Source organism: Lontra canadensis, unplaced genomic scaffold, assembly GCF_010015895.1.
Source record: "Lontra canadensis isolate GAN:19392208 unplaced genomic scaffold, GSC_riverotter_1.0 scaffold12, whole genome shotgun sequence".
Classification (NCBI taxonomy): domain Eukaryota; kingdom Metazoa; phylum Chordata; class Mammalia; order Carnivora; family Mustelidae; genus Lontra; species Lontra canadensis.
This window is the reverse complement of record NW_022631006.1, coordinates 9698738-9725256: the sequence shown is the minus strand read 5'-3', so window position 1 is coordinate 9725256 and position 26519 is coordinate 9698738. Positions and strand designations below refer to the sequence as shown.

Sequence of the window (26519 nt, the reverse complement as noted above, 5' to 3'; positions counted from 1 at the left end):
GTGGGTTAAAGCCTCTGCCTTCGGCTCAGGTCATGATCCCAGGATCCTGGGACTGAGCCCCGCATCGGGCTCTCTGCCCAGCTGGGAACCTGCTTCCCCCTCTCTCTGTCTCTGCGTACTTGTGATCTCTGTCAAATAAATAAACAAAATCTTTAAAAAAAAAAAAAAGAATACACTCAACCATGAGGAGCACTGAGTTATGTATACAACCATTGAACCCCTATGTGGTACTTCTGAAACTAACACTGGAGGTTAATTATGCTGGCATTAATAAAATAATGATTGAGGAAAAAAAAACTAAAAAAACTCAAGAAAGAAAAAAAAAATACAAAGATTACACCCTGGAAATAATTGCTGTATGAGTTGGAAAAACCAGGTGGGAGGATGATGGGGGTGAATAGGGTCCTAAAAGACTTCAAATTTATAGGGAAGGTACAACTGGAATAAAACTGGGTTTGAAGCAAACAACATTTACCCTAAGTGCCCATCTAGATTCTAAAAATGCAGGGGAAACCTGAGAGAAGATACTAACAAATACACTACTCTTCCAAGTAGACAACAGATCAGGCAAAAATTCGAGGGACCCACTCTTGTACAGGCTGATGGGTAAGATTCTCACTTGGAAATGCACTTCAACCCAGCATCCCAAGAGTGCTTTGAACTGTCCCATTCATCAGTAGCACATCCTGCAATCATCGTCCTCTTAGGAGTCCTGGCTAGTTTACGGAACAACCATCCACAAGCTAAAAACAAGGAGACTATGTCTTGGTCTTGTGGCTAGAGTCAAGAACACTCCCCCAAACGGGAACACCTTGTCACTAGCACTGTCAGTGATGCTCACCTTTAGGATATTGTTTCTTACCACAGATGATTAACAGATGTATCTAGTCCTTGATTTATTCCAAGAAACTGACAGGCCCTAAGGTTAAATTACAGTTTGAGCAATGACGCCACTCCAGCCTCCTACAATGCTAGTGGAAAAAAGAAAGTGCTGGAAGAAAAGAAGGCCATCAACTGAAATCAAGGAGTTTTCCAGTACATGGAAAGTATCACACCCATTCACTACCTATACAATTGGCCAAGAAAAGAAAGTGAGAGGGGTGCCTGGGTGGCTCAGTGGGTTAAGCCTCTGCCCTCGGCTCAGGTCATGATCTCAAGGTCCTGGGATTGAGCCCCGCATCGAGCTCTCTGCTCAGGGGGGAGCCTGCTTCCCACTCTCTGCCTGTGTCTCTGCCTGCTTGTGATCTCCCTCTGTCAAACAAACAAACAAACAAATAAATAAATAAGAAATCTTAAAGAAAAGTAAGAGAAATATTACAAAAGGAACATTAGTCAGAACTAGTGAGTGTTCAAGATAGTCAGAATTTATAATCTATTAGTCAGATACTATATATTAATATATATTAAATTTCTCCTCAGGATAGCCATAACCAAATAATAAATATAACAGGGCAAAACTGATCCTTTGATTCAGGGATGAAATTGAGTTGTACTGAAAAACCTAAGTCAGTTTAAGCAGAAAAGGGAATGTATGGAGTCACAGTCACATTGTGAGACACCAGCAATGTTTCTCAACATTCCATCCTACCCCAAATCTCTGACCTCCATCCTTCTGTGAGGTCTTCTCTTCCAGGAAGACTCTCTCCATGAATTGGACACCCCAGCTGAGAAAGAGTCTCATCTGATAATATCCACAGAAATCCTAAAATTGAGTCCTGCTAACTTACTTCACCAGGGAATGGACTCTGTTAGGTCAGGTCTGGGTCATTTTCCTCAACTTGTGGTAGGGTCAAATGGGGAGGAGTCAATACCACCAGAACCACATGGTCTAACAACAAAGGAGGGGTAGTTTCCCCTAAGAAACCTATGGGTATCCAGGGAAATGGGGAAGACAAAATATCCTCTCTAGATTCCATTCCCAATAGCAGTAGAACCCAAAGTGTTGGAATACACCTAAGAACATAGGATCTATACAAAGGAAAGCATAAGAAACCTAAAAAACATGAAAGAATTCATGTTCTTAGCCATGTTTACAATATCGTAAAGATACTACTTATTCCCAAACTGATCTATGATCAATCCCATCTAATAAAAAATCCTAAAAAGCAACATCTTAATGGATTATTTATAAATTGTTTTTCAGAATTCACCTTAAACAATTCACAAAAATAGCCAAGGATTTATTTTTTCTTTTTAAAGAACAGCATTGGGGAGACTAGATTTAGACCACTAAATATTCAGGCATACATTTTTTTTAAAGATTTTTTTTTAATTTATTTGACAGAGATCACAAGTAGGTGGAGAGGCAGGCAGAGAGAGAGAGAAGGAAGCAGGCTCCCTGCTGAGCAGAGAGCCCAATGCAGGGCTCCATCCCAGGACCCTGGGATCATGACCTGAGCCGAAGGCAGAGGCTTTAACCCACTGAGCCACCCAGGTGCCCCTACTCAGGCATATATATATTAATAATATATATGGTTAATATATATTAATAATAATATATATGAGTAATTCAGAGTCCCATTAGCAGAGGAAAAGGCAAGTCAACAAAACAGAATACTTTCAAATTGGTAGGGGAAAATGGACTATCTGCAATGCTGAAATATCTACCCCAACTCTTAGAAGAAGTGAATCCTACTTTATACTAAAAGAATTACGGACTGGGGACACCTGGGTGGCTCAGTGGGTTAAGCTGCTGCCTTCGGCTCAGGTCATGATCCCGGGGTCCTAGGATAGAGTCCCACATAGGGCTCCTTGCTTGGTGGGGAGCCTGCCTCTCTCTCCGCCTCTGCCTGCCTCTCTGCCTGTGTGCTTTCTCTCTGACAAATAAAATCTTCAAAAAAAATTAAAAATTAAAAGAACTACGGACTGGATCAATGACCCAGAACACAGAAGATTTTCTTTATAATCTTGGGACAAGGATGACTTCCCCCCAAAAGACCCAAACTCCAAAAGCCATAAAGGGAAAAATTTAGGATGATTTAATACTTGCAAGACTGTGAAGAGCTAAGCACTCCCTACCCTGTATAAATTTGGATTGGTAGATTCAATTTTGAATAGTAATTTGGTAGCAGCCAAGTGTTAATACTATTATCTGATTCAGAAACTCTTTCTGGGATTTTCTCCTACAGATATAGTCACACATGACTATGGGAATAAAAAGACTATGAACCCCCCCCCCCCCAAAAAAAAAGAATCATGAGATGTTTTTTCCTCACAGTCCTTAAGAAACATGCTAAAATACAGACCAATGAAAGGTCACATCAGCTTGATCCCAGGATGCCAAAACCAGGACCCCACCAGAAATCAAGAGTTGGATGCCTAATGGACTGAGCCACCCAGATGTCCCTTGACTAGTCTTCTGAGTCCTTTGTCTTCAGAAAATACAGTGCTGCCTTGCTGTTCCATCTTGGTGCATTCTGCCTTACTGCAGAAGTTGATGTAATCTTTCATTGTTGCTGGGTGTAGATGCTGCTCAGGATTCTCTCTCTCCCTCTCCTCTGGCCCACACCCCTTCGCCCACCGCTCACACACTCTACTCTCCTCTCCTCTCTTTGTCCCCCTTCCCCTCTACCTTTTCCTCCTATTCCTCTCTCTCTCTCTCAAAAAAAAAAAAAAAAAAAAAGAAACAAAGAAAGAAAAGACTAATCAGAAGAGCATGTCCAGTTTTTATAAAGGCCAGAAATGCCTGAAGGGATACCATACTATTTTTTGAAACCAAGTATTAGTATTTTCATTAAAGGTTGCAAATACAAAAATAAAAATAAATAAATAAATAAATAAATAAATAAATAAAGGGTGCAAATACTGTTTCAATCAAGTGCCAAATGGAAGACCAAGCCCTGGAGTTCAAAGAGGAAATAACCTCCTGAATAAGGAACATCAAGGCAAGTCTTCTACTTCAGCCACACCATCCAGGGCCGTGTCGGTGCCAGTGTGTAAGCCAGATTACTGTTTACCGCATCATCAATCTGTACAATGTTCCAGTTTCAGTTGCTAGAATAAGTGCACTGACTGAAATCAAAAAGGCTGGACAACCTGTTCTTCCAAAATAACTGGAAATATCATTTTACTATTATTAATTATTATTAATTCGGATATTAATGCCTATAGGTTTTCTCCTTGGGCATGTCAGTTTGTTAGTTCTGTTACTACAAAAATGGGATTCAGGCCAGCAGTTTCAGCTAGTGTACCTGAACCACTTGCATTACATCTGCCTTAGAACACAGTGGAATTCCAGACCACTCAATGTTCGTGAATATTCAGTTAACCATAGGGCCAACTTTATTTCCGGAGCACCGCCTCCTACAAGAAGAGCTCCTGCTTCACTCAACAGCAAGTAGCACATGCGGCTTCATGAATGGAACACTCTGCTTCTTCAATCACCAATTTGTCGGAACCATGCACAACTGTTAATTTTTTCCCAGTGATCTTAAGCAATTTGCCAGAACCATTTAAACCGACCCCCTCAGCTTGTCACCAGTGAACTGGTTACCATGAGCAACTGGCCTGGTTCTGCTGTCTTACAGAGGACTTTGAGGTCTTCTCTTCCAATATTCCTAGCCACCATGATCTTCATTTTGTTCAGGAAATGTAATGCAAGATCTCTAAGAGCATGTCTTAAGAATAGACTTCTGTATGAGAACACTGTATCTGGTTTAAAAAATCTGCCTCACTAAATTTAGAACACAGGCTCTCTTCTTCCTTAGCACTGGGCCCATCTGGGCATCGGAAACGAATATGTGATTATCCCTATCTGTTTTAGGAGCAGATAAGGAAAACTGCCTATGCCCATATTATTAGCCTTTTCAGCTCTGATTAGGTCATCTTTTGGGTGAGAACCAGCCCTTCTACCAACATGTAGTCATCATCTGTACCACCCAGTTTTGTTATATATAAGCTACACAGAGTTTATATATAAACTATACATGTGGTAACTAAAGATACATATAAATATTTATTCAAACTAGAACAAAACAGGGGAGCCTGGCTGACTCAGAACATGAGACTCTTGATCTTGGGGTCCTGAGTTTGAGCCACGAACTTACATACATACATACTTGGGGTTCCTAGGTGCTCAGCTGAGCATCTGACTCTTGGTTTCAGCTCCAGTCATGACTTCAGGGTCATGGGATTGAGCCCCAGGTTGGGCTCCATGCTGGGCAGTCTGCTTGAGATTCTCCCTCTGCCCCTTTCCACCCTGCTCTCACCCAATAAATCTTAAACAACAACAACAACAACAACAAACATTTAAAAATAAAGTTGGGCAACCCGGTCGGAACCGCTCTCACTCTTGAGAGCTTTTTCCGTTATCTTCAATTAATAAACTTCTATTGCTTTACTCACTGTCTGCTGTCCACCGAGATTCACTCTGACTCTGTGAGACAAAAACCTCTCTCCCCACATCATTTTGGTGCCTAGACCTGGGATCACTTCCACTGAAGGGTGAATAAAAAGCGGACTTTTTTTCTTTTCTTTCCTGGGAGACGCCTCTTCCCTTAGCTGACCTTTTCTCATAAACAGCAAAACAGTGCACCTGCGACCAGTTAAAGGTGGAACTGCCCAGGTGCAGTCTTAAGTCTCAGGTAATAGTCTTTGGGGAAAGGTTTGGTCAACCCTCCTTCCTCAAAGGAAGGGAATGTTGGCCTAACCCTACCCAGTTATGCTTTCTGTTCACAGGCTGGTCTTAAATGACTTTGTCCTGCCTCAGGGACTTTTTGCCTCAGGTCCTTCCAATCTCTGATAATCAGTAGGGCCTTCTGACCAGGGACTCAGTTCACGGTTGCCCTTAGCCTTCTCAATGCTTTCTCCAAGAACCTGGGGATTTTATGGGTTCAGTAGTCCTGCTGACTTTGTCATGCTGGGGAAGGATGTTGCCTATGGAGATATAAGTTTTGTTTTGTTTTTCATTTAAAAAGGTCTTTTCATGAGAACTTAGTTCAGGAGGAAAATCTTTTCCTTATTTTTTGTTGCTTGGTAAGGTGTTTTTCTCTTAGGTACAGTTTAGTTTTAATCACAGCCAGGGATCCAAACCCAAGTTACTGGCAAGCAGGATTAGAGCTCTCTCTATATATGACAAGTTAGAGGGAGCCCAATGTTTCCTGAGCATTTACTGGAATACCTTGGGCATTGAAGAGGGAATTACAGACCCCCCCCCCCAGCCAATTCCTTATTGGTTGCATTAGTGGCTGGGACTTTAATGGGTCATATAGTTGAGGCTTTCTTATTCCAACAACAGAAATATGAAACTATGATGATTCTAAATCTCGGGGTCTGCACCCCTCAATAGGGCCATGCTTACAAATGGGACCTCAGGTATATGGACAGAAAAAGCACCCAGGGGAAGGGAAGGGAACATAACTGACTCAAAGTTTAAACTGTTAACCTTGCTAAGCCTTTATGATTAGGGCAGATTTTTGGGGGTCGGGGGAGTCCAGAGAAGAAAAGAAGATCAGGTGATGGATGGGTAAGAGTGGCTACTCCTGCCAGGCTGATACCTCCTCAACCCAAGATGTTAGACCACTCTCTCAGCTTGGGTAGGAAACCATGGGACACCTTGGTTCCCAGGGGAGTGCTGCTATGTAGGGACGGCACATCACTTCTCTTTAACAGGCACGGAGAACTCTTACCGGGACGTCAAGATGGGAAACCATTCTCTGTGGGGACTCCTGGATTGGGTACTGCAAAACTGGGTAATTCCCAGGGTGCCTGGGTGGCTCAGTCATTAAGCATCTGCCTTTGGCTCAGGTCATGATCATGGGGTCCTGGGATCCAATCCTGCATCAGGCTCCCTGGCTGGTGGGAAGTCTGCTTCTCCTCTCCCACTCGTCCTGCTTGTGTACCCTCTCTGTCAAATAAACAAAATCTGAACAAAACAAAACAAAAAACTGGGTAATTCCCCCTTGCAAAACCTTTCTAGTGTTTTCCATGGGTTAAACTCAGCAGGTTCTTCAAGGCAAGGTAAAATAAGGCATGACCTTCCCGTAAGACATGGTCTCTTCAGTTCCCAAGGACGCCCCCTTGGGGTGCCTTTTAACCCACTGCAAACAATTTGGATTGCAAATGTGGGAAAGGACTGAGCTCTAACACACACTACATGGCCATAGTGGGATCGGGTCTCCTACAGGGAACCCGGCAAATAGACTGAGGTACCCTACATCCATCCAGGCTTTCAGGGCCATGACAAAAAGACCTCTAGCAGAAGGCATTTACCCAAACATGGTGGCTAGTAAACTCCCTCCTGACATATTGGGTAATTGTCTAAATATACCTCCTCCAAATAAACCTAGATTGCTGGAGGAAACACAGGCCATCCCTAGCAAGGAGATGCAGACCCTCCCTACCTCTCCCTCTCACTGTTCCTAAAAGATGTGGGGGCTTCTCCCTCATTCATTTCCTAGGTTAATGGCTCTAAGCGGAGCCAACCGTGGTTAGTCTCTCTCAGGATGAGGAGTTTAAAGAATATTCCCAAACAGCTGCTGAAAACTCCTTTGTTTCAGGGAAATTTCCTGTCTTCTCCGGCCTGACACGGACTGCCTAAACCCGCCTGTTGGAAAAACTACTCACCTGTCCAAGCCGATGAGCTTTAGAACTGGGAACCCTTTTCTGGGTCTTAAAGGCAGAACTTTGCCTATCTTTCTGCCCCACCCCCTCCTGTTTCTGCACCTTGGGTACAGCCGCAGACCCTGCTCACTACAGATCTCCCCACCTGTATCTCAGGTGGACACTGACAATGGGGAACAAATGGACTTTTAAAAGTGGGCCCACGGGCGCCTGGGTGACTCAGCGGGTTAAAGCCTCTGTTTTCAGCTCAGGTCATGATCCCAGGGTCCTGGGATCCAGCCCCGCATTGGGTTCTCTGCTCAGCAAGGATCCTGTCTCTCTGCCTACTTGTGATCTCTGTCAAATAAAATCTTAAAAAAAGAAAAAAAAAAGAACAGCTATGTCTCCTTTAAAAAAATAAGTAAGTGGACCTGGGTGGAACATAACTTGGTATTTAAACTAAATTTAAACTATAGGTCTTTGGGGAGCCTGGGTGGCTCAGTGGGTTAAAGCCTATGCCTTCGGCTCAGGTCATGATCCCAGTGTCCTGGGATCGAGCCCCACATCGGGCTCTCTGCTTCGCGGGGAGCCTGCTTCCTCCTCTCTCTCTCTGCCTGACTCTCTCTGCCTACTTGTGATCTCTGTCAAATGAATAAATAAAATCTTTAAAAAATAATAAATAAAATACTTTAAACTATAGGTCTTTAAAGTTATCACCATTAAATGTAAAGCTTATATACTGTCAAGGTTTGCTGAAGGTCAAATAAGCTCATATTATCTCTGTTGCAATTTGTCAGCAAAAAGATGGCTGAAACGATGGTTAATTGTATGTCTCATCCAAGTTTTCATAGAAAATGTTAAAAGAGCTTTCAAAGGGATTACATTTACTGGACATCTAGATCTTTCCCAAACAGGAAAAGGTGCTCAATCATTGATTCCTGATGTAGGTTTGTGCTTCTGACTACTTATTGCAAAGAAACTAAGGATATTTTAAACTGCTGGTAAACGTATTTTGTGCTCAACCAGTTCATAACTTTGCCATTTCAGGAATTCTGGTGTGACAATTCACAATGGATTACTACTTAGTCTTCACTGGAAACTAAGATTTCTAAGAGTGTAAAATTACGCAACTCTGTAGAAAAGAAGAGGTGTATGAAAGACAAAGGAATGGGAATACTTTTTTGTTGAAGGATAAAAGAAAACAATTTTGTAATAGAAGAGACCGGTTGTTTGCAGAGAAATGGCGTGGGACAAAATCTCAATGCAAAAGAAAGTTGTTGGTTTGTGAAGGGAAATCTTTGAAAAGGAATTTTAGGTGTGGTCAGGATAGACTAAGATTACAATAAAGGGATTTTATAAGTACACTGGCAGAAGATTGTTAAAAAGACAAAAGTTTTCTTGAATTGCTCTTGATAAAATGTAAACAGCTATTTTCTCTTTGCCTGCCCAGAAAAACTAGTTTCTAGGTTTTGCCTTTACCAGGTCTTTGAGATCCTTAATCCTATTTAGCTAAGTGCTTTAAAACTTTCCAAGGTTTTAACAAACTTCTCCAAGACTTAAACCGTGAACAAAGTCTTGTTGACTCATCAGGCTTGTTTGTCAAGTTACATTCTGGTTTAAGGGTCATCACTCGATGTTCTGACCGTTGTGAAGTGTTTATGTGACCCAGAAATAATTTGTCAGTTGTATCATAATGAACTCTATCATTAACAATGTCCATTTCTGAGTTTTTGTCTTTTATAACTTCTTTATTCTCTTATAAAATGAGTTTATCTTCAATGGGGTTCATAAAAAGGACTTTTAGGAGAAATACTGGTATTCACTATCTTTTTTTTAAATAAGTTTTTTTTTAAGATTTTATTTATTTAATTGTCAGAGATCACATAGTAGGCAGAGAGGCAGGCAGAGAGAGGGGGGAAGCAGCCTCCCTGCTGAGCAGAGAGCCCAATGCAGGGCTCGATTCCAGGACCGTGGGATCATGACCCAAGCCAAAGGCAGCGGCTTAACCCATTGAGCCACCCAGTTGCCCCGGTATTCACTATCTTTAAGGTCAAAACTAAGTAAAAACTTCCCAAACTAACACTAAGAGCTTCTTGATTTCATCTGATAGTCATTTATCCTAGAAGCCACCTTGACTGACCTCCAATTGCAACCAAAGGCTTTAACCAAGCATCCAATAGCCTTTCTGGTGAAAAGAACCTCAAAGCTCACTATGGGACTTCCAGGACTTCCGTTAGGACTGCAGTATTAAACAGGCAACACAGTATGCCGCTCAGGACTCTAAATGCTACTTCCCAGGCACCAGATGCACTCCGCCAAAAATTAAATGAGGTCAGAGAAGGAATTCTTGAGATGGTCTACTACTGCTACACCTTTTGGGGTGTGAAAAATTTCCTCACATGTGTTGTTTTAACATTACAGTTAACTCCTCCCAGGTGTCCCAATTAATAGGGGAACTTTGTGATCCATTAAATAAGATGGAGATATCCACTGATCCATTTGACAAAACTGGTAATTGGGGATCTTAGCTAAGGGATGGGATCGTAATTTGGGACCTAATACTTTTTTTTAAGATTTTATTTATTTGACAGAGAGAGAGGTCACAAGCACACAGAGAAGCAGACAGAGAGGGAGGGGGATGTAGGCTCCCCACTGAGCAGAGAATCCAACGTGGGGCTTGATCCCAGGACCCTGAGATCACGACCTGAGCCGAAGGCAGAGGCTGAACCCACTGAGCCACCCAGGCGCCCGCCTAATAACTTGTTTTATGTTCATCCTTTTGCATGTGCTGATGTGTGTACCGTTTGTGGCTCATCAGGACTCACTGGAGCCATACCACAAGCCCCTGGACTAGCCCCTGGGTAGAGTCCAACAGCCGCGGCTGGACGCCCCATTTCAGCAGGGAGCAGCCAGAGCGGTCATCATCCCACTATTCTCTAAGGGCAGTTAGGGTTACTATTTCCAAGTGGGAGGAATGAGGAAGGGCCAGGTGGGGCTAGGTAGGGAGAGACAGGGAGCCACGGGATCAGGCTGACAAATTCCAAAAATGTGGAGGCGCAGGAAAACCATAGATAAGGGAATGAAGTGACCACCCAGCCCTGCTCGTGGTGGTGGGGGAGGAGGAGCGTCTTTTACAATAAACCTGTGACCAACACAAAATAACCAGACCCCAAAAAGGAAGTAAGCCATCGAAGGTGTTATCACTAGTCCTTGCTCAGTGGCGGTATCGGTAGAAATGTTAAAGAGATTTCAGGTTCCTGGTTCACTTTCTGGAAGAGACCAACCCTAAAGGCCCTCGTTGGCAACCTATTGGGACCCCTCTCACTCTTGAGAGCTTCTTTTCTGTATCTTCACTCAATACACTTCTATTGCTTTATTCCCCCAAAAGTAATAAAAGTAGAACAACAAAAAAAAAAGCATTCACCTATTCCCTGACCCTGGCAAATACCAATCTATCAATGAGGTTGGTTTTTAAATTTTTTTAGTTTATGCTTTTTCAATTCCACTCAGGAGAAACATCATCAGTATTTGTCTTTCTCCATCTGACTTTCTTCACTTGGCATAATGCCCTTGAGGTTTCTGAAGTACTTTGTTATCTTTAAGATCTACACCAACAGCCCTGGTGGGGTCGTCACTTCCCTCACTCCATTTCCACTTACTGGATAAAGCAGACTTGAACAAGAAGACTTTGAGTTCAATGAAATGGCTGCATTACTGAGCAGTTTCTCTGTCATTCAATATCATGGGTCAAGACAAGTTAAGACTTCAATACCCTTTTCCAAATCCTTCTGGAATGACTTGGAAATAGTTGGATGAACCCCTTTCTGAAAAAGCTTCACACACCAATCTAAGAGAACCAGCAACGACGATCACCAATGTGGTACCACCTCCTGCTTCTTTATCTGGACAGCTCCTCCAGCATTCCGGCTACAGGACATAATGCATGCGTTTGCTTCAGAATGGTGGTACCATCATTTATAATGGTCACATCCTTCCCCATCTTCACTTATTTTTACCCTTTTGGTCCCAGGCTTGTTCTAATAGCATCAGCAACAGCTTGACTATGGAGAGATTGCTCAAGTAGCTTTGGGGTGGCTTATTGTGGTTCTCATTGGTGCTTTTCTAGGATCTGCTGGCAGCCCTGGGGGCACCCACTCAAAGAGCACCACTGCTTGGCTGTGGGAAGCCTGGAGGGTCTGGGTGGGCTCAGAAAGGACAGACGGGTATGGATTCCAGCTGGCTGAAGAATAATGGCATACACCATTCACCACTGAGGTGGATTCGAACAGGTCACTCCAAAATATGAAACTGTGGCATATTATTTTGAGCTTAAGGCAACTGAGAAATAGCACATACAGGAAAGGCTCTTTGCCCTCCACGTTTCTGCCTAAAAGCAGGGCATGAATTTCCTATGATAAAGGGTTTTTTGGTTTTGTTTTGTTATGGGAACACATGTGGGGGTGGGGCACAGGAGGAGATCGGGAAAGAAATCTTACATGGACTCCACACCCAACACAGAGCCCAATGTATGACTTGATCTCACAACCGGGGGAGGACAACCTGAGCCGAAACAAGAGTCGGGCGCTTAACGGACTCAGCCACCCCCACTTTTTATTTTCAGAGGTGTATTTCATTGATTCATCAGTTGCATATAACACCCAGTGCTCATTCTATCAGAGTGTCCTCCTAATATCCCCACTCACCTCCCTTCCAACAACATCCATTTTGTTTCCTATAATTAAGAGTCTCTTATGGTTTGCCTCCCTCTCAAATTTTCATTTACTTTTCCTTCCTCCAGGGTCATCTGTTTTGCTTCTTGAATTCCACAAGTTAAGTCAGATATTTGTCTTTCCCTGACTGACTTCACTTAGTGTAATACGCTCTAGTTCCATCCACCTCATCACAAATGTCAAGATTTCATGCTTTTTGATGGCCAAGTAGTATTCCATCATGTATATATACCACATCTTTATTCATTCATCTGTCAATTGACATCTGGGCTCTTTCCATATTTTGGCTATTATGGATTTTGCTGGTATAAGCATTCCCCCTCCCTTTTTAAAGAGATTGTTTAAAAGTAATCTCCATCCCTACTAGCATGGGGTTCGAACTCGCAAGCCCAAGATTAAGAGTCACACTTTCCACCAACTGACCCAGCCAGGTGCCTCAAGAAAGGTGCCCTCTTATTCCAGTAAGGAGAGCACAATTATCACTGGAGATGGAAATCAACACCAAGAAGACAATACAAACAAACTGGACTAAAATAACCTTCACCTTCCATTAGATTCCCCCATCTATTTCCCAGACCCTTTCCGCAGAATATACTACCCCTACCAGTCTCACCCCTCTACTTTGTCTACTCCACAACTTATCACTTTTTGTTAAAATGGTATGTAAACCCTGAATCTATATATTTCTTTGAAGTTTCCAATCTTCTATAGTCTCCTGTAAAAACATCAAGATCCGTATATTTTTCAGCTGTTAACCTGTCTGCTAAATTCCCAGGCCTCAGGTGGAGAGCCTTAGAGTATAATGTTTTCCTCTCTATCACCTTGCCAGTGATGGGTTGACTGCAAAATGGAAGGTAGAAGTAAAGGACTTTTTATGAGTTTGTGTACTGATTGCTTAAAATCAAGAATAGTATGTGTTGTTTTTAAACAAGTAAAAAAGGAAATTTTCATCAATTCAAGTTACTCCTAAGAACAGTCTTATTAAATTCCAAGGAAAACCAACAAATTTTTAAAAAAAGATACATAAGTTTATTAAAAATTTGAAGATATTTAACAATTTAGTGAAGTCAAAAAAATAAGTTCTTTGTAAAATCTAGAAAGGTAGAATTAGGAATTAGATTTCAAAGGATTTAGAAAGAATTCCTTATAAAAGTTTTTAATGTTACATTCCTTGTCAAACTGGGACTTGGGAGGGCTTTCGGCATTCCAGCCCTGACTGCCTGCCTTGAGAAGTCAGTCCGCAGCAGCACAGGAAACTGGATAGACGAGAGATGCACATTTACTCTTATCCAAGTGTAGCAAAAAACACCATGTTTCCTACTTACTAGAATGTAGCTTCTACTGCAATTTCTTAGAGCAATGAACCTTTAGAATCCATCTTCCCCACTCAAAGAGCCATTTTCACCTTTGTCTTAATACCTCGGAGTACTCGCCAGGAGTTAAAGTTCCCGCTGAACTATCACCACGGGACTCCTCAGATGAAGGCAGGTAAAAAACAGTCTCAGAGGATGGTTTACTCTGTTCTATTCTTTCACATCTCAAATTCAGGTGGCTGGTCACAGTTTTTAGGCAGGTAGAAATGCGTTAAAAATTTCAGAACTCACGGTAATCTTTTCCAGAAGTAGATTAAGATCACTGCCGTAAAGCATGACAGAAGAGCTTGGACCAGCAGTCTTTTCCAGGAAGACAGCAGCACGGGTGTGAAGAAGAGACAAAAGCCATCCTGCAAGGGGGAGGGATAGGCAGTTAGACTGGTTCAGAATGCCCCACAGCTGAACTCAATAAAATACATTGGTGCTTTGGGATTAAACAGCAAGGAAACTCCTGGATTTAAAGCATAGAGGCAACCCGTACTTAGGAAACTGAGTTTGGATTTGTAAGGAATCCAACATAGGGCAAAGAAGGACATAGGAGACACAACTTTGTCACAGCAAGAATACTCATCTTTTGATTTGCGCCGTTTTTAAGAGGACGTTTTTAAGAGGACACCAACCCCCCCCCCACCAAATAATCTGATTAAAAATGGGCAGAGGAGGGGCGCCTGGGTAGCTCTGTAGGTTAAGCATCTGCCTTCGGCTCAGGTCATGATCTCAGGGTTCTGGGATCGAGCCCCACATCAGGCTCTCTGCTTAGTAGGAAGACTGCTTCTTCTCCCACTCCCCCTGCTTGTGTTCCCTCTCTTGCTGTGTCTCTGATAAATAAATAAAAATCTTAAAAAAAAAAATGGCAGAAGACCTGAATGGACCTTTCTCCAAAGAAGACCTACAAATGGCCAAAGCACCCATGAAAAGATGCTCAGCATCACACATCATCAGGGAAATGCCAATCTAGACCACAATGAGAGGTCACCTCACACCAGTCAATGTCTAGTATCAAAAATACAATAAGTGTTGAAGATTTGGAGAAAAAGGAACGGTTTACGGGAATGTAAACTCATGCAGCCACTATAGAAAACAGTATAGCAGTTGCTTAAAAAAATTCTAACGGGAATGGCATATGACCCAATAATTCCATTTCTGGGTATTTACCTGAAGACAAAAACATTAAATTGAAAAGATATATGCACCCCTGTGCTCATTACAGTGGTATTTACAATAGCCCAACTATGGTACAACTCAAGCATCCATCGACAGGCTAATGGATAAATAAGATGTGGTGTATTTATACAATAGAATATTAGCCATAAAAATGGAGATCTTGCCACCTGAACCAACATGGGTGGACCTAGAAGACATTATGCTAAGTGAAGTCAGTCAGAAAGACACAAAACATGATTTATATGTGGAATCTAAAAAATGAAAGAACTGAACATAATAGAAATGGGCTTATAAATACAAAAAACTGGAAGAGAGGTGGGTGGGAAGATAGGCCAAATAAAAAATAAAACCATGAAGCATTTTTATTACTTATTTACTATTTTTTAAAATTTTACTTATTTCAGAGATTGAGCACCAGCTGGGGTGGGGAGGGCACGGGGAGGAGAAGAAAGAGGGGGAGTAGAGGGGGAGAGGGGCAGAGGGAGAAGCAGACTACTCCGTGCCAGGCAGGGAGCCGGAGGTAGGGGTCTATCCCAAGACACCAGGATCATGACAGGAGCTGAAGGAAGATGCTTAATCAGCTGAGCCACTGAGAGGCCCCTCATTTCAATCACTATATTGTACACCCCAAATCAGTAACACTAAGTTAATTATACCAAATTTTAAGTTAATAAAAATTTTAAAATTTCAAAGGGGAAAAAAAAAAAAAAAACCTAAGAGGACCATAGACTACTTTATCACATTCTTTCCTGAGCAAAGGGCAGGTGCCATTTGGGAAACTGGCAAATCGCTAGGTTGAAAACGATCACCGAAGACAGAAATACAAGAGGCTCCATTCAGGGGGCACCTTGGTGGCTCAGTGGGTTAAAGCCTCTGCCTTCGGCTCAGGTCATGATCCCAGGGTCCTAGGATCGAGCCCCACATCGGGCTCCCTGCTCAGGGGGGAGCCTGCTTCCCTTCCTCTTGCTCTACCTGCCCCTTTGTCTACTTGTGATCTCTGTCAAATAAATAAACAAAATTTAAAAACAAAACAAAACAAAGGCTCCATTCAGAAAAATGGAGAAGAAAGGAATGAAGTCTGGATAGTGGCTTTTTTTAAAGGCAGGGGAAGGGGAAGAGAGAGAAGAGTGCAGAGTGGAAAGAGAATCTTCAGCAGGCTCCATGCCTGCCAGAGCGACTCAATCTCATAACCCTGAGGTCAGGACCTAAGCCAAAAATCAAGTCTGACATTTAACCCACTGAGCCACCAAGGTGCCCTGAGATAGTGGCATTTAAGTGTAGCCAGGAGAGGTGTGGCCATGTCTTTACTCAACTGGGGGAATCTGGGCCTCTTGATGCTAAAGGAATATTCCTTAGTCAATGCTTTTGAGTCAAAATGAGAATAAAAACTATGAGCTCCTTCCAATCAATTTCCTCTTACTACAGAGGGCCCTTAGGGATCAAATGCCTTAAAAAGGGCCCAGGTCTGGATGATTGAAGAACAGCACACAGGCCAAGAAGAACGCAGGAGTTAATGCTAACAGCTTGAACTGTTCATAGAAGGTCAAGTTTCTCCTCCACAAACGGGGCCAATTTCCTCACAACAGGGGATGCCAACTGCCAACAGGAGCTAAATTTCCTGTCTTCCTTAGTTTTGTTTTTTGAAGATTTTTATTTATTTATTATTTGACAGAGAGACAGCAAGAGAGGGAACACAAGGAAGGGGAAAGAGAGAGAGGGAGAAGCAGGCTTCCTGCTGAGTAGGGAGCCAATAGTGGGATTCAATCCCAGGACCCTGGGATCACCACTGGAGCCTAAGGCAGACACCTAACGATTGAGCCACCCAGGTGCTGCCCCCTCCCTTAGTTCTTAACAGCTGGTTCCAATACTTTGGCCAAATTCATTCTGAACTTGGGTCACTGCAGTCCTTGATTCAAGTCCAGGAAGGAAGGGAGGAAAAGACCAGAAGTCTAGCTAAGAAACCAAGAGGCATGCTCTCCTCATACTGAAGGGTGGGTGGGCTTCCCTTGATCACTGACAGGGCTCAGGAGCTGCAGGGCAGAAATCAACGACCTACAGCTGAAAGCCCAGGCACCTGGTTATCACTCAGTGAGGGGCTGGGTGCAAAGGGCTGGAAGTAAAGGAAACTTGAGTCAACACCACCACTGGGTGCCTGCGCACACTCTCCAACACTTCTGGCCCCCGCTCTTCCTAAGAAGTGTGGGGGGCTGGGCAGGGGGATGCCTTTTCACTTGTTACGGTTTTACGCTGGTGCTCTCCACCCTGTAGCGCGGTGGGGTCCGTCTCTCCAAACGTTAACAGGCAGAGGAGAAAGAACCCACCTGGCCCAGGGCCACCCCACTGCTGACTTTACCTGTTTGGCGATCTCTATGTGAGCGAAGCGTCCAGCCCTAACGTGGGCGCATCCTAAAACCCCTAAGACCGGCAAGGGTAAGGCCAAAGTGTGCCAACCAGGTCGTGCGCAGCTGCTTTAGAATGGGTTAATAGAGAGCGGTCTAGCGAGGGCGGTTTCTGCCAGTCTGACCATCAGGAGAGAAAGCCAGACTTAACACTGGAAATCCTCGTCTTGCTCAAAAGAACGCCTCACCCGGCTGACCCCGCGAGCCTCCTCCCCCGGCCGGGCCGTTCGAGCGCACCCCCGGCTGCCCACCCGACCCCGCTCCCCGCGTCCCCCCGCGCTCACCCAGCCGCCGTGCGCCTCCAGCCAGGCGCGGTGCTGCCCTGTGAGCCGACGGCAGAGGAAGTCCACCAGGCGCCGGCAGTCCTGGCGAACGCTGGCCTCCCACTCCCCCAGCTCCAGTTCCTGGTCCGGCCCCAAGTTCGAGCAGGCCCCCGACGGCGGGCGCTCCAGCAGCGTTCCCGCGAAGGTCAAGAGCGCCACCACACGGCCCCAGCTTAGTGCTTGGGGGTGGGCGAGTATCTCCCGCTCCACCTGAGCCACCAGCTCGACGCGGTTGCCGCGGTAGCCGCGGTAATCCGACAAGAAGCGCTCGTGACGCTGCCGCACGTCGGCGGCCACCGAGCGCAGCACCGCGGCCTCGCGCGTAGACGGCGACCGCGCGGGGATGCCAGGGCCGCGGGCGCAGTACTCCAGGTAGTCGGTCAGCAGCTGCGCCGTGCGCTCCCTCAACGCGTCCGCCATGGCCCGACGTCTCCCGGCGCCGCCCGACCCGACCCGGTTTTCTAGGTCCCGCTGCGCCTCCGCCCAGGGAGGGGCCGCCACACCCCTCCCCGGTTGGGCCCCGCAGTTGTTTTTCTAGGTCGGGAGAAGAGCCTCTGATGGGAATCCCATCCGCACCTGTTCCAGCCCCAAAGGCCAGGCCCCGTGGTGTGCACGCGCTCACAGGGCGATAAGAGACTGAATGACGCTTCTTTTTTTGGGGGGGGGGGGGGTGATTATTGTTTAGCTCTGGGGTCGGGGACTAAGAACCCGGAGGGGACAGTCTGGGAAGTTGAGCCAGACTTTTGCCTCCTCTTAAGAAGAGGTTGACAAAGGCTACCCACAGCCCTCCACTGACGACTCCATTGCGAGGATCATCATCTCCAGATTGGACGGAAGCCGCAGGTGTGTGTGCTGGAGATACCTGCCTGTGGATCTGGCATATGCGGCAGGAAACAGGATACTGCTGCAGGCTCCTGGAGTGCCAGTACTGGCTGTATCCATTCATTCACTGGTATTTATTCAGAGCCTGTTAGCGCTGGAATGTAATGCTGAACAAGGTGTGTGGCCCCTGCTCTCAAGAACCCTACAGTCTGGTGCTGAAACAAAGTAACAGCCCCCCACCGCAGAGTTTAATTATCACTATCGCCGGAATAGCTGAGTACCCAGCTCCAGGATAGTGGTTGCTTCCAGTAGCTACCATTTCTATATTGCTTAGAATTCTCTTTATTTTTTACTGGCAAATTCCTCAGTATTCCAAGGCTCTGTTACAGTTAGCATTTCTTTTTTTTTTCCTTCTTTTTCTTTTCTTTCTTTTTTTTTTTTAATAGATTTTATTTACTTGACAGAGAGAGAGAGAGAGATCACAAGTAGGGAGAGCGGCAGGCAGAGAGAGAGGGGGAAGCAGGCTCCCCGAGGAGCAGAGAACCCGATGCGGGGCTCGATCCGAGGACCCTGAGATCAGGGCCCGAGCTGAAGGCAGAGGCTTAACCCACTGAGCCACCCAGGTGCCCCTATAGTTAGCATTTCTTACATTAACCTTTCTCTGTTCATGATACTCTATGGCTTCTTTCTCCTGATTGGTCCCAGACTGACACAGGATTGGTATTATCAGTAAAAATTCTGTGGGTGCAGTGGTCTGGATTATGTTGCAATATCCCACTCAGGGTGAAAGAGGAGTTGATGCCCCTTGTTTCACACAAGAAAGAGGAGGCAAGACATTTGGGAGGTCCTTTTGGATTTGGGTGGCAACATACACCATGTATGAGTGTGTGAATTTGACCCATCCTCAGGCTGGTGGATTGGGAGGAACAAGAGAAGATTCTGTAGTACATTTAGGCTGTACTACAAGCTGCTCTACCACCTGGGTCTTATGCTCCACCAGATCCAATGATATGTGATGTGCCAAAGAGGGATCCTGGATGGACACTCCAGCAAATGCCAATAGGAGAATTACAGCACAGACCTCTAGGTTTTCAAAGCAAATCTGTGTTCTTCTCTGCACATAGCTATTCTCCTTTCAAAAAGCAGGTTCTGACTTGCTACTCGACCTTGGTAGAGCCTGAATGGCTAACCACGTGCTATCAGGTGACCATGTAGCTTGAGCTCTCATCGTGTGGATGTTGTCCGACCTACCTAGACATAAGGTTGGGCACGCACAGCAGCAATCTGTGCATCTCTCTGTATACACGACTGAACTCAGGCAGGTCCATTAGGTACAAGTAAATTGCATGAGTAGGTGGCTCCGAATCCTGCGACACCAATTCTTACTGCTTTGCCTCCTCCCTCATTCCATGCCTATGGCCTCCAAGGAATTGCTTATGATCAGTTGACTGAGCGAGAAAAACTCAAGCCTGGATTACAGATGGGTCCACATGATGTGTGTTACCACATGCAAGTGGACAGGGGGAGAAGCACAGCCCCACTCAGGGGGGGCTGTGAAGACACTGGTAAAGGAAAATCTTCCCAGTGGGCAGGGATTCCAGCCAGGTATTTAGCTGTCCACTATGTCTGGAGGGACAGATGGCCATAGTACCCACCTACACTGGTTCTTGGGCAGTTGCTGATGGTTTGGCTGGATGGTCAGGGCCTTGAGAAGACGAGGCCTGGAAGATTGGTGCTAAGGAAATCTTGGAAAGAGTTATTGTCTGGATGCCTCTGAATGGGTACAGACTGAAAATATTCATGTCCCATGTGACTATCAGGAGCAGACTCTTAATAAACAGACAAACTTCTGTGCTCTGTGGATGTCAGAGAGCTTCTTTACCCAGCTAGCTTGGTGCTGATTCTGTGAGTCTGCGAGCAAAGAGGCCACGGCAGCAAGGCGTGTGTATGGCAACAATGGGATTCTCCCTACAAAGGTTGAGCTGGCCATTGGTACTGGTGGGTGCCTGGTCTGCCACATCAGGGGTTCGTGTATAGTGAGCCAAATGAATTTCCTCAGAAGGGATTATAAATCTCTGTGCATCAAGCTCCCATTTGAACTCTTTTTGACATCTTATGGGTTCCTTGTGGAGTTGAGTGTTTTTCTATGTGGTCATATTTTATTTGCCAGGGACTCATGATTTTACCTGATTAAATATAATATAATGTTATATTTTAGCAACAAGCACAGTTTTTTCTTAGATTTGGAGTAGTTTGGTGGTGAGTGGTGATTCCTCTGGCCTGGCCATTGGCTAACTCCTAATAATTATCAGGTGAACCAAACAGCAAGTGAACAAATGAGCCTCTACACAGAATTTCTGATCCACACCATGCAAGGAAGCAGTTTGCAGTCAGATTTGGTTAAAATCCTTGCTCTGCCACTAAGGAGCTGTGCAACCATGAGCAAATTATCCAGCTCTTCTAGCTTCAATTTCCCTAAAAAATGGAGGTAATAATTGCACCATCCAGCTGTTACAAGTATTATGTGACTTGGTGTATGCAAGGTGCTTTGCACAGTGCTTGGTACATAGGGCAAGTTCTTTACAGAGAAATTTTTTATTATAGGTATGAACTAACCAGGGTTACTATGCTCACTTGTCCCACTTTTAACCAAAAATCAAAATGTCACATTTTGGTAAGCCTTACCTATCTGGTTTCTTGGTTTTGTTTTTTTTTAATACTGAAAATACCTACGGAGTACCTACTATTTTTCCATATATCTATAGATTCAGCAGCTTTATTTTGATAAATGTGCAGCCATCACCACTAATTCCATGACCTCAAAGGAAATCCTGTACCCATTGGCAGTCCCTCCCCATTCATCCCATCTGAGTCCCAAGCAACCACCAAATTACTTTCTGTCTCTGTGGATTTGCCTGTTCCGACTATTTCATGTGAACAGAATCACACACTGTGTAGTCCATTGTGTCTGGCTTTTTTCACTCAGCACAATTTTATCAAGGTTCATCCACGTTGTGGCATGAACCAGGACTTCATTCCCCTTTCACTGCCAAATATCCCGTTGCCTGATACCCCACGCTTCGCTCATCCGTTCATCGGTTGTTGAACATTTGAGATGTTCCACTTTGGGCTACTGTGCACATTTGTGTTCAAGTTTCTGTGTGGGCATGTTTTCATTTTTCTTGGGTTACAGACCGAGGGGTGAAGCCACCTATTATTGGGGAGCACAGATAGGTTAACCTGTGCTTCGTGGTTTCTGGTTTACAATAAGGCCAAGTGTTCACCAGTGGTGTATAGGTTAGATAAGCTTAGGTTCGAAGATGGGCGTTTTCTGTTGTCACAATCTTTGTGTAAATGCTCGCACCATCCTTACCTTTAGCTCTTCATAGTTATTTTTGAGCCATGAACAGAGCATCATTCCTGATCCCATCCCCTCATGAGAGGGTCAGCATCCTTTCTACAATGACACAAACATACTCACTTCATTTTTTGGTCACCAGAAATGGGGGTCAGCCCACAGTGGAGACGGACCAGTCCCGAAGGCCAGCCTAGCTCCAGCCACATCCCATCTAGAGAACAATGGGTCTGTGGTATGCCTTGAAGAGTGGCCCGATTCTCTATCACAGGTGAGACGGCGAGTGGTTTAGCCTCATGTTCTTGCAAAGGATCCAGAGGGACAAAAAGATTAACTGAGTGCTTTCCCCCACATTGCCTCCTCAGAGTTCCTGGCCCACCTCAGTTCTGCCAGTCCAGATCTCCAGGAACTGTATATTTTTAGGACCTTTTTTTTTTTTTTTTAAAGATTCTATTTATTTATTTGACAGACAGAGATCACAAGTAGGCAGAGAGGCAGGCAGAGAGAGGGGAGGAAACAGGCACCCCTCGGAGCTGAGAGCCCGATGCGGGGCTCCATGCCAGGACCCTGGGATCATGACCTGAGCTGAAGGCAGAGGCTTTCACCCACTGAGCCACCCAGGTTCCCCTGTATTATTTAAAAAAAAAAAAAAAATTTATGTAAGAGAGAGAGAAAGAGAGAACAAGCTGGGGGAGGGGCAGAGAGAGAAGGGGAGACAAGCAGACTTCCCACTGAGCAGGAAGCCCGTTGCTGTGATGCTCAATCCCAGGACCCTAAGATTGTGACCAAGCATCAGACACTTAACCAACTGAGCTACCCAGGTGCCCCCAGGACCTGTATTTTTAACCTGCTGTTGACCCGAGCAGTTTTCTCAGCAGGCAAATTTGGGAGATGCAGATCTACAAATTCTTGCTCAGCCAGCTCTCTGGGGCTCAGAGGAAGCCAGTAGACAGCAATAGGGCCCCGACTCCAACCCTGGTTAATCTAACCTATCTGCTGGGCTTACCCCCAGGATCCCAACTGCCCTCCTCGGAAAAGCTTTTCAGCAGTCCAAAGACCTCAGTTGGTCTCTAGCCTTTCCCACTGCCTCTATGTGTCCCCTGGGAACCTCCTCTGAGGGCCTCTCCTCCAGCCCCTCTCCTCAGTGACCCTCATCCTTATCCCCCTTTTTTCCAAGCTCCTGTAAGGGTATTCTCACTCAGTGGGGCTTGAGAAGGGCTCATTAGCCCATCAGCTGTTTCAAAGTAGAGTTCCAACCCTAAGACCCTTTCGGGGGGGGTCCCCAAGATCAAAATTATTTTAAATATGTAATAATACTCACCCTTTCTCTATATGTGTGTCCTTTAAGACTCTCACTCTCTGGGGAGTTATCCAGAAGCTCCTGCTATGTGGGGAAAGCATCACCAGTGGGATGTGTGCTTCTGTATTCTTGTGTTTTACTGTTTTCCTTAGCTTTAATGTCTAATATGATAAATATTGATAGATATAATCCACATAACCAAAAAGCTCAGTAATTTTTAGGAGTGTAGAGGTATAATTAAGACCAAACACTGGAGAACCAGGGGCCCAGATGAACCTCTAATTGGCGACAGTGACTAAGTGACTAATTGGAGACATGTGTGGGGGCTGCTTAAGGAGCGGGAGGAAATGAGGGAGGGCTGAGGGGAAGAAAGAGCACAGGAAGGGGAACCAGGAGGATGGGAGGAGATGGGGGTAGGCGTGGGACGAGAAAGAGCAAGAAGGGAGGAGGGGGAAATAGGAAGGGGAGGAATGGAGGAAGCAGGGAGCCAACCCTTGTTGAAAACAAGCCAAAGACTGAGGACGGCGCTTTATGTATTTCAGTGCCGTCCCTCCACACGCCAGCGAGCTGAGGCTGAGAGGGCTTCAGATATCACGTAGGCTAGAACTTGGTAGAGCTGGGTCTGACCGAGGTGCACATCGTTTGGGCCCACGCTGTCCCCCTCTAACTTGCAGCAGAGTATGGGTATCATCACTGCCCCCTGCTTGCTAGCTGGCCAAGCAGCCATGAGAGTCTGAGATACAAACACCTTTATGACCTTTCGCTGCCTTTATGATGGAGGGAAGGTGTAGAGGAGGTCAAAGGGTGGAAGAGGGAAGTGGGTATGGGGTGCCTGCCTCTGGCTCATTGCAGGGTACGGCCGGCCGCCCACTCCAAAGCAGCTGCCTTGATTTTGATTCACAGGCATTTCCCATAAATGACCATCACTGCAGCCTGCCTACGCCTGGTCTTCTCTGGCTGTGCACACCTGAGAGCGCGTCTGTGTGGACCCTCCACCATAGCTGGTTTGGTAGGTTTGCCCCCAAGTCCTCTAAAAAAAAGAAAACTGACTACAAAACTCCACTCAGCATTATTTTCAATATGCAAAATAAAATTTATTACCTGGAGTTACCCTTGGAGTCTCCACATGGTGTGGCATATTACAAACCAAGTGTTTCATGGATAAATACTAAACAACACCCACTGTGAAATCAAATGCTTCCAGGGGAGGTGGCTTACTGCCCGTGGGGATAATTGAGTGTTCTAGGGAATACTTCACAGGTTTTTTTTTTTTTTTCCCCTGTAGCTTTTTTGATTGGAAAGTTATGGACCGTTTTTGCACATACACTGAAGATGCTCTCTGCCTCTCCAAACATCTAACCTTGAATTTGCTTCCCTTTAGTCTTGGTGACTTTTCTTCTGTCCTGTCCTCCTTCACTACTGGAAGGTCCAGATCAGAGTGCAGAGACATTAAAGGGTCTGTAGGGGAGAGGAAGACCGGGAGCAAACTCTGGGACCTCTTGGGAGTGGAGCTGGGGAATGCCGTGAGAGGCACCCTGGGACCTGATTCTTTCAGCAGCTGGCTGGAGTTGGGGAGATCATGTACCCATTTCCTCGAGCCCCTGCCCAGCCTGGAATCCACTGGGGAAGAGGAGAGGAGTGGCTGAAAAATGGGCCATTTGGACCAACTTCCTCCTTCCCTCTGGGCTCTCTGGAGTTAAGCAGGGGCCTTGTACATTTCTTTCTCTATCCCAGGGCGCGCTGTGTAGTAAAACCCTCAGTAAAACGTTTGCTTGGACTGGATCTAATCACCATATTTACTTAAAAGAACTGATGGAAAAGCTAGCCTGTTTTTTTGTGTTTTTTTGAGGGACTTGCCCACTAGGATACCTGCACAAGTCGTTCTGAGGGTGGGCCAGGGAACGCGTCCTGATGTTTGCAGGCCAGCCAGGTCCAGACCTGTCTGCTGACCAGACCCTGCGGCAGCTCTGGATGGTCTCTCTGAGCAGCAGGGCCTGGAGCTGGGCCCACAGGGCCAGAACCATGACTAGGAGTGGGGGCAGGCTGGAGCAGGGCCCAGAGAGGAGACTGGATGACCCAGGGTTTATGGGCACCACAGGAGCCCAGAACACCCACAGGGCAGGCCTCAACCAGGGAAGACTTCCAGTGTGTGAGCTGACCTGCTATTTCTCCAAGGAAAGCATGCTATCTTAATGAACAAGGAGTTTTCTAAAACAAAGAATAAGCCTCAATGCCTTAAAGACAAGGAAAAGAAGGGATCTTAAAACAAAAACACTTGATGTCTTCCAGAAGGAAATGCTGATTTTCAAGTAAAGACAAGTAGTTTGTGTGTTATTTTTTTCTCCATAGAAGAGAAGCAAAGACATTATCGCCTGGGACCTATCAACTAATTCATGTAATTACATTTTCAATGCAATAAATATGAATATACTTCATATGGATAGGATCTACTATGACACCTGTAGTATCCTGAGTAGATACTACTAATTCTAATACATCTAATACTATGAACAGGTTTTTAAATAAGTGTACTGTCTGTGTTCCCACACAGAAAGGTTTTGCTCTGAGGAGCCTTTGTGTCACAAACAGCATTCAGCTTTTCCCTCAAATGACAGGAAATATCCCATCCAAGGGAGCCGTCACATCATCACAGAAGTCCTAAAGCAAACATCCCGTCCACTCTATGTGCATCTCTCCTCTATTTGTGACAGTTCACACAGAGGGAAATATTTGACCTGAAAAAAGACAATGCGAGACTGAAAAAGAGACTTTTACAATAAAAACGTATTTTCAAAAGGGATTGTGTCTGATTACGTTCAGAATTTGAATTTTCTTCTATCACAGACCCCTCAACACTGTCTGCCTCGTGCGGTCTGTTAAGGTCAGCACTTCTAGAGGAAAGTTCCAAAAGGCACAGGGCACCCTGAGAAGAATCAGATTTTAGAGTGCTCTGAAAACAAATGTGGTTCAAGGAAGTACTAGGGGATTTATTAAATGCTGAATCCGTGTGGTAATAGAACGCGTGGAGACCATATGATTAGAATAACCTTAAAAATGGATACATTTTAAAAAGTGTTCAAAATGCAAAACACTGGACTTGAAGGTGTTCTAGTGCTGAAGGCCCACACCAGATCTTTCCAGGGGTGGTTGTTTTAAAAGTAATATCGGTCTGGGCTCCTTTAAGCTACATCGCAATAACCCTCAGGTCCTCTAGAAGAAGATCTATTTCCATTTGGCGGTTTCAAATTCTACCCTCAGGTGCGTATGTGTGCATTGTGAGGAGACGATTAGGCCCAGACCTGCAAAGCCACAAAGAGATAATTGTTAGTCCCTTTAGTTAAGGACTTGTGAAACTTGAGTTTAAAAAGATAAAATCAAGGTCAGTCTCACACACACACCCCAAAATGAAGCACACACATTTCTTGGATGGTAACACCTTACTCCTGGCTACTCAAAGGTGCCTCTTCGGCCCTGCCTCTTCCCCTAGCTCTGCTCAGTCATCCAAGGGGTATCT

The 26519-nt window shown here is 45.1% G+C and overlaps 2 protein-coding genes, 1 long non-coding RNA gene and 1 pseudogene across 5 annotated transcripts in view; all 4 read right to left on the bottom strand.

Annotated features, from left to right (window-relative positions):
* Positions 1-3893: 3893 nt before the first annotated feature.
* Positions 3894-5055, bottom strand: LOC116867391 (annotated as a pseudogene).
* Positions 5056-5176: 121 nt separating this feature from the next.
* On the bottom strand, positions 5177-17948 carry BCL2L10 (BCL2 like 10). The gene is made up of 3 exons (XM_032856462.1): positions 17490-17948; positions 13874-13992; positions 5177-5216 (listed from the first exon to the last, which is right to left on the bottom strand). The coding sequence occupies exons 1-3, from the start codon at positions 17946-17948 to the stop codon at positions 5204-5206; spliced, it is 591 nt and encodes a 196-aa protein (XP_032712353.1). The 3' UTR covers positions 5177-5203.
* Positions 17949-20183: 2235 nt separating this feature from the next.
* On the bottom strand, positions 20184-23335 carry LOC116867101. Its single transcript, XR_004382553.1, has 3 exons — positions 23027-23335; positions 21724-21807; positions 20184-20261 (listed from the first exon to the last, which is right to left on the bottom strand). It is a non-coding gene; the product is annotated as an uncharacterized LOC116867101 (long non-coding RNA).
* A 2181-nt stretch (positions 23336-25516) lies between these two features.
* The window catches only part of GNB5 (G protein subunit beta 5), a 43657-nt gene continuing 42654 nt past the window's right edge, over positions 25517-26519 (bottom strand). For all 3 annotated transcript variants that reach the window (XM_032856459.1, XM_032856461.1, XM_032856460.1), the window contains one exon: positions 25517-26304. In XM_032856459.1, the coding sequence (XP_032712350.1) occupies positions 26293-26304 (12 nt within the window). In that variant the 3' untranslated portion in view covers positions 25517-26292. The remainder of the gene's footprint in view (positions 26305-26519) is intronic.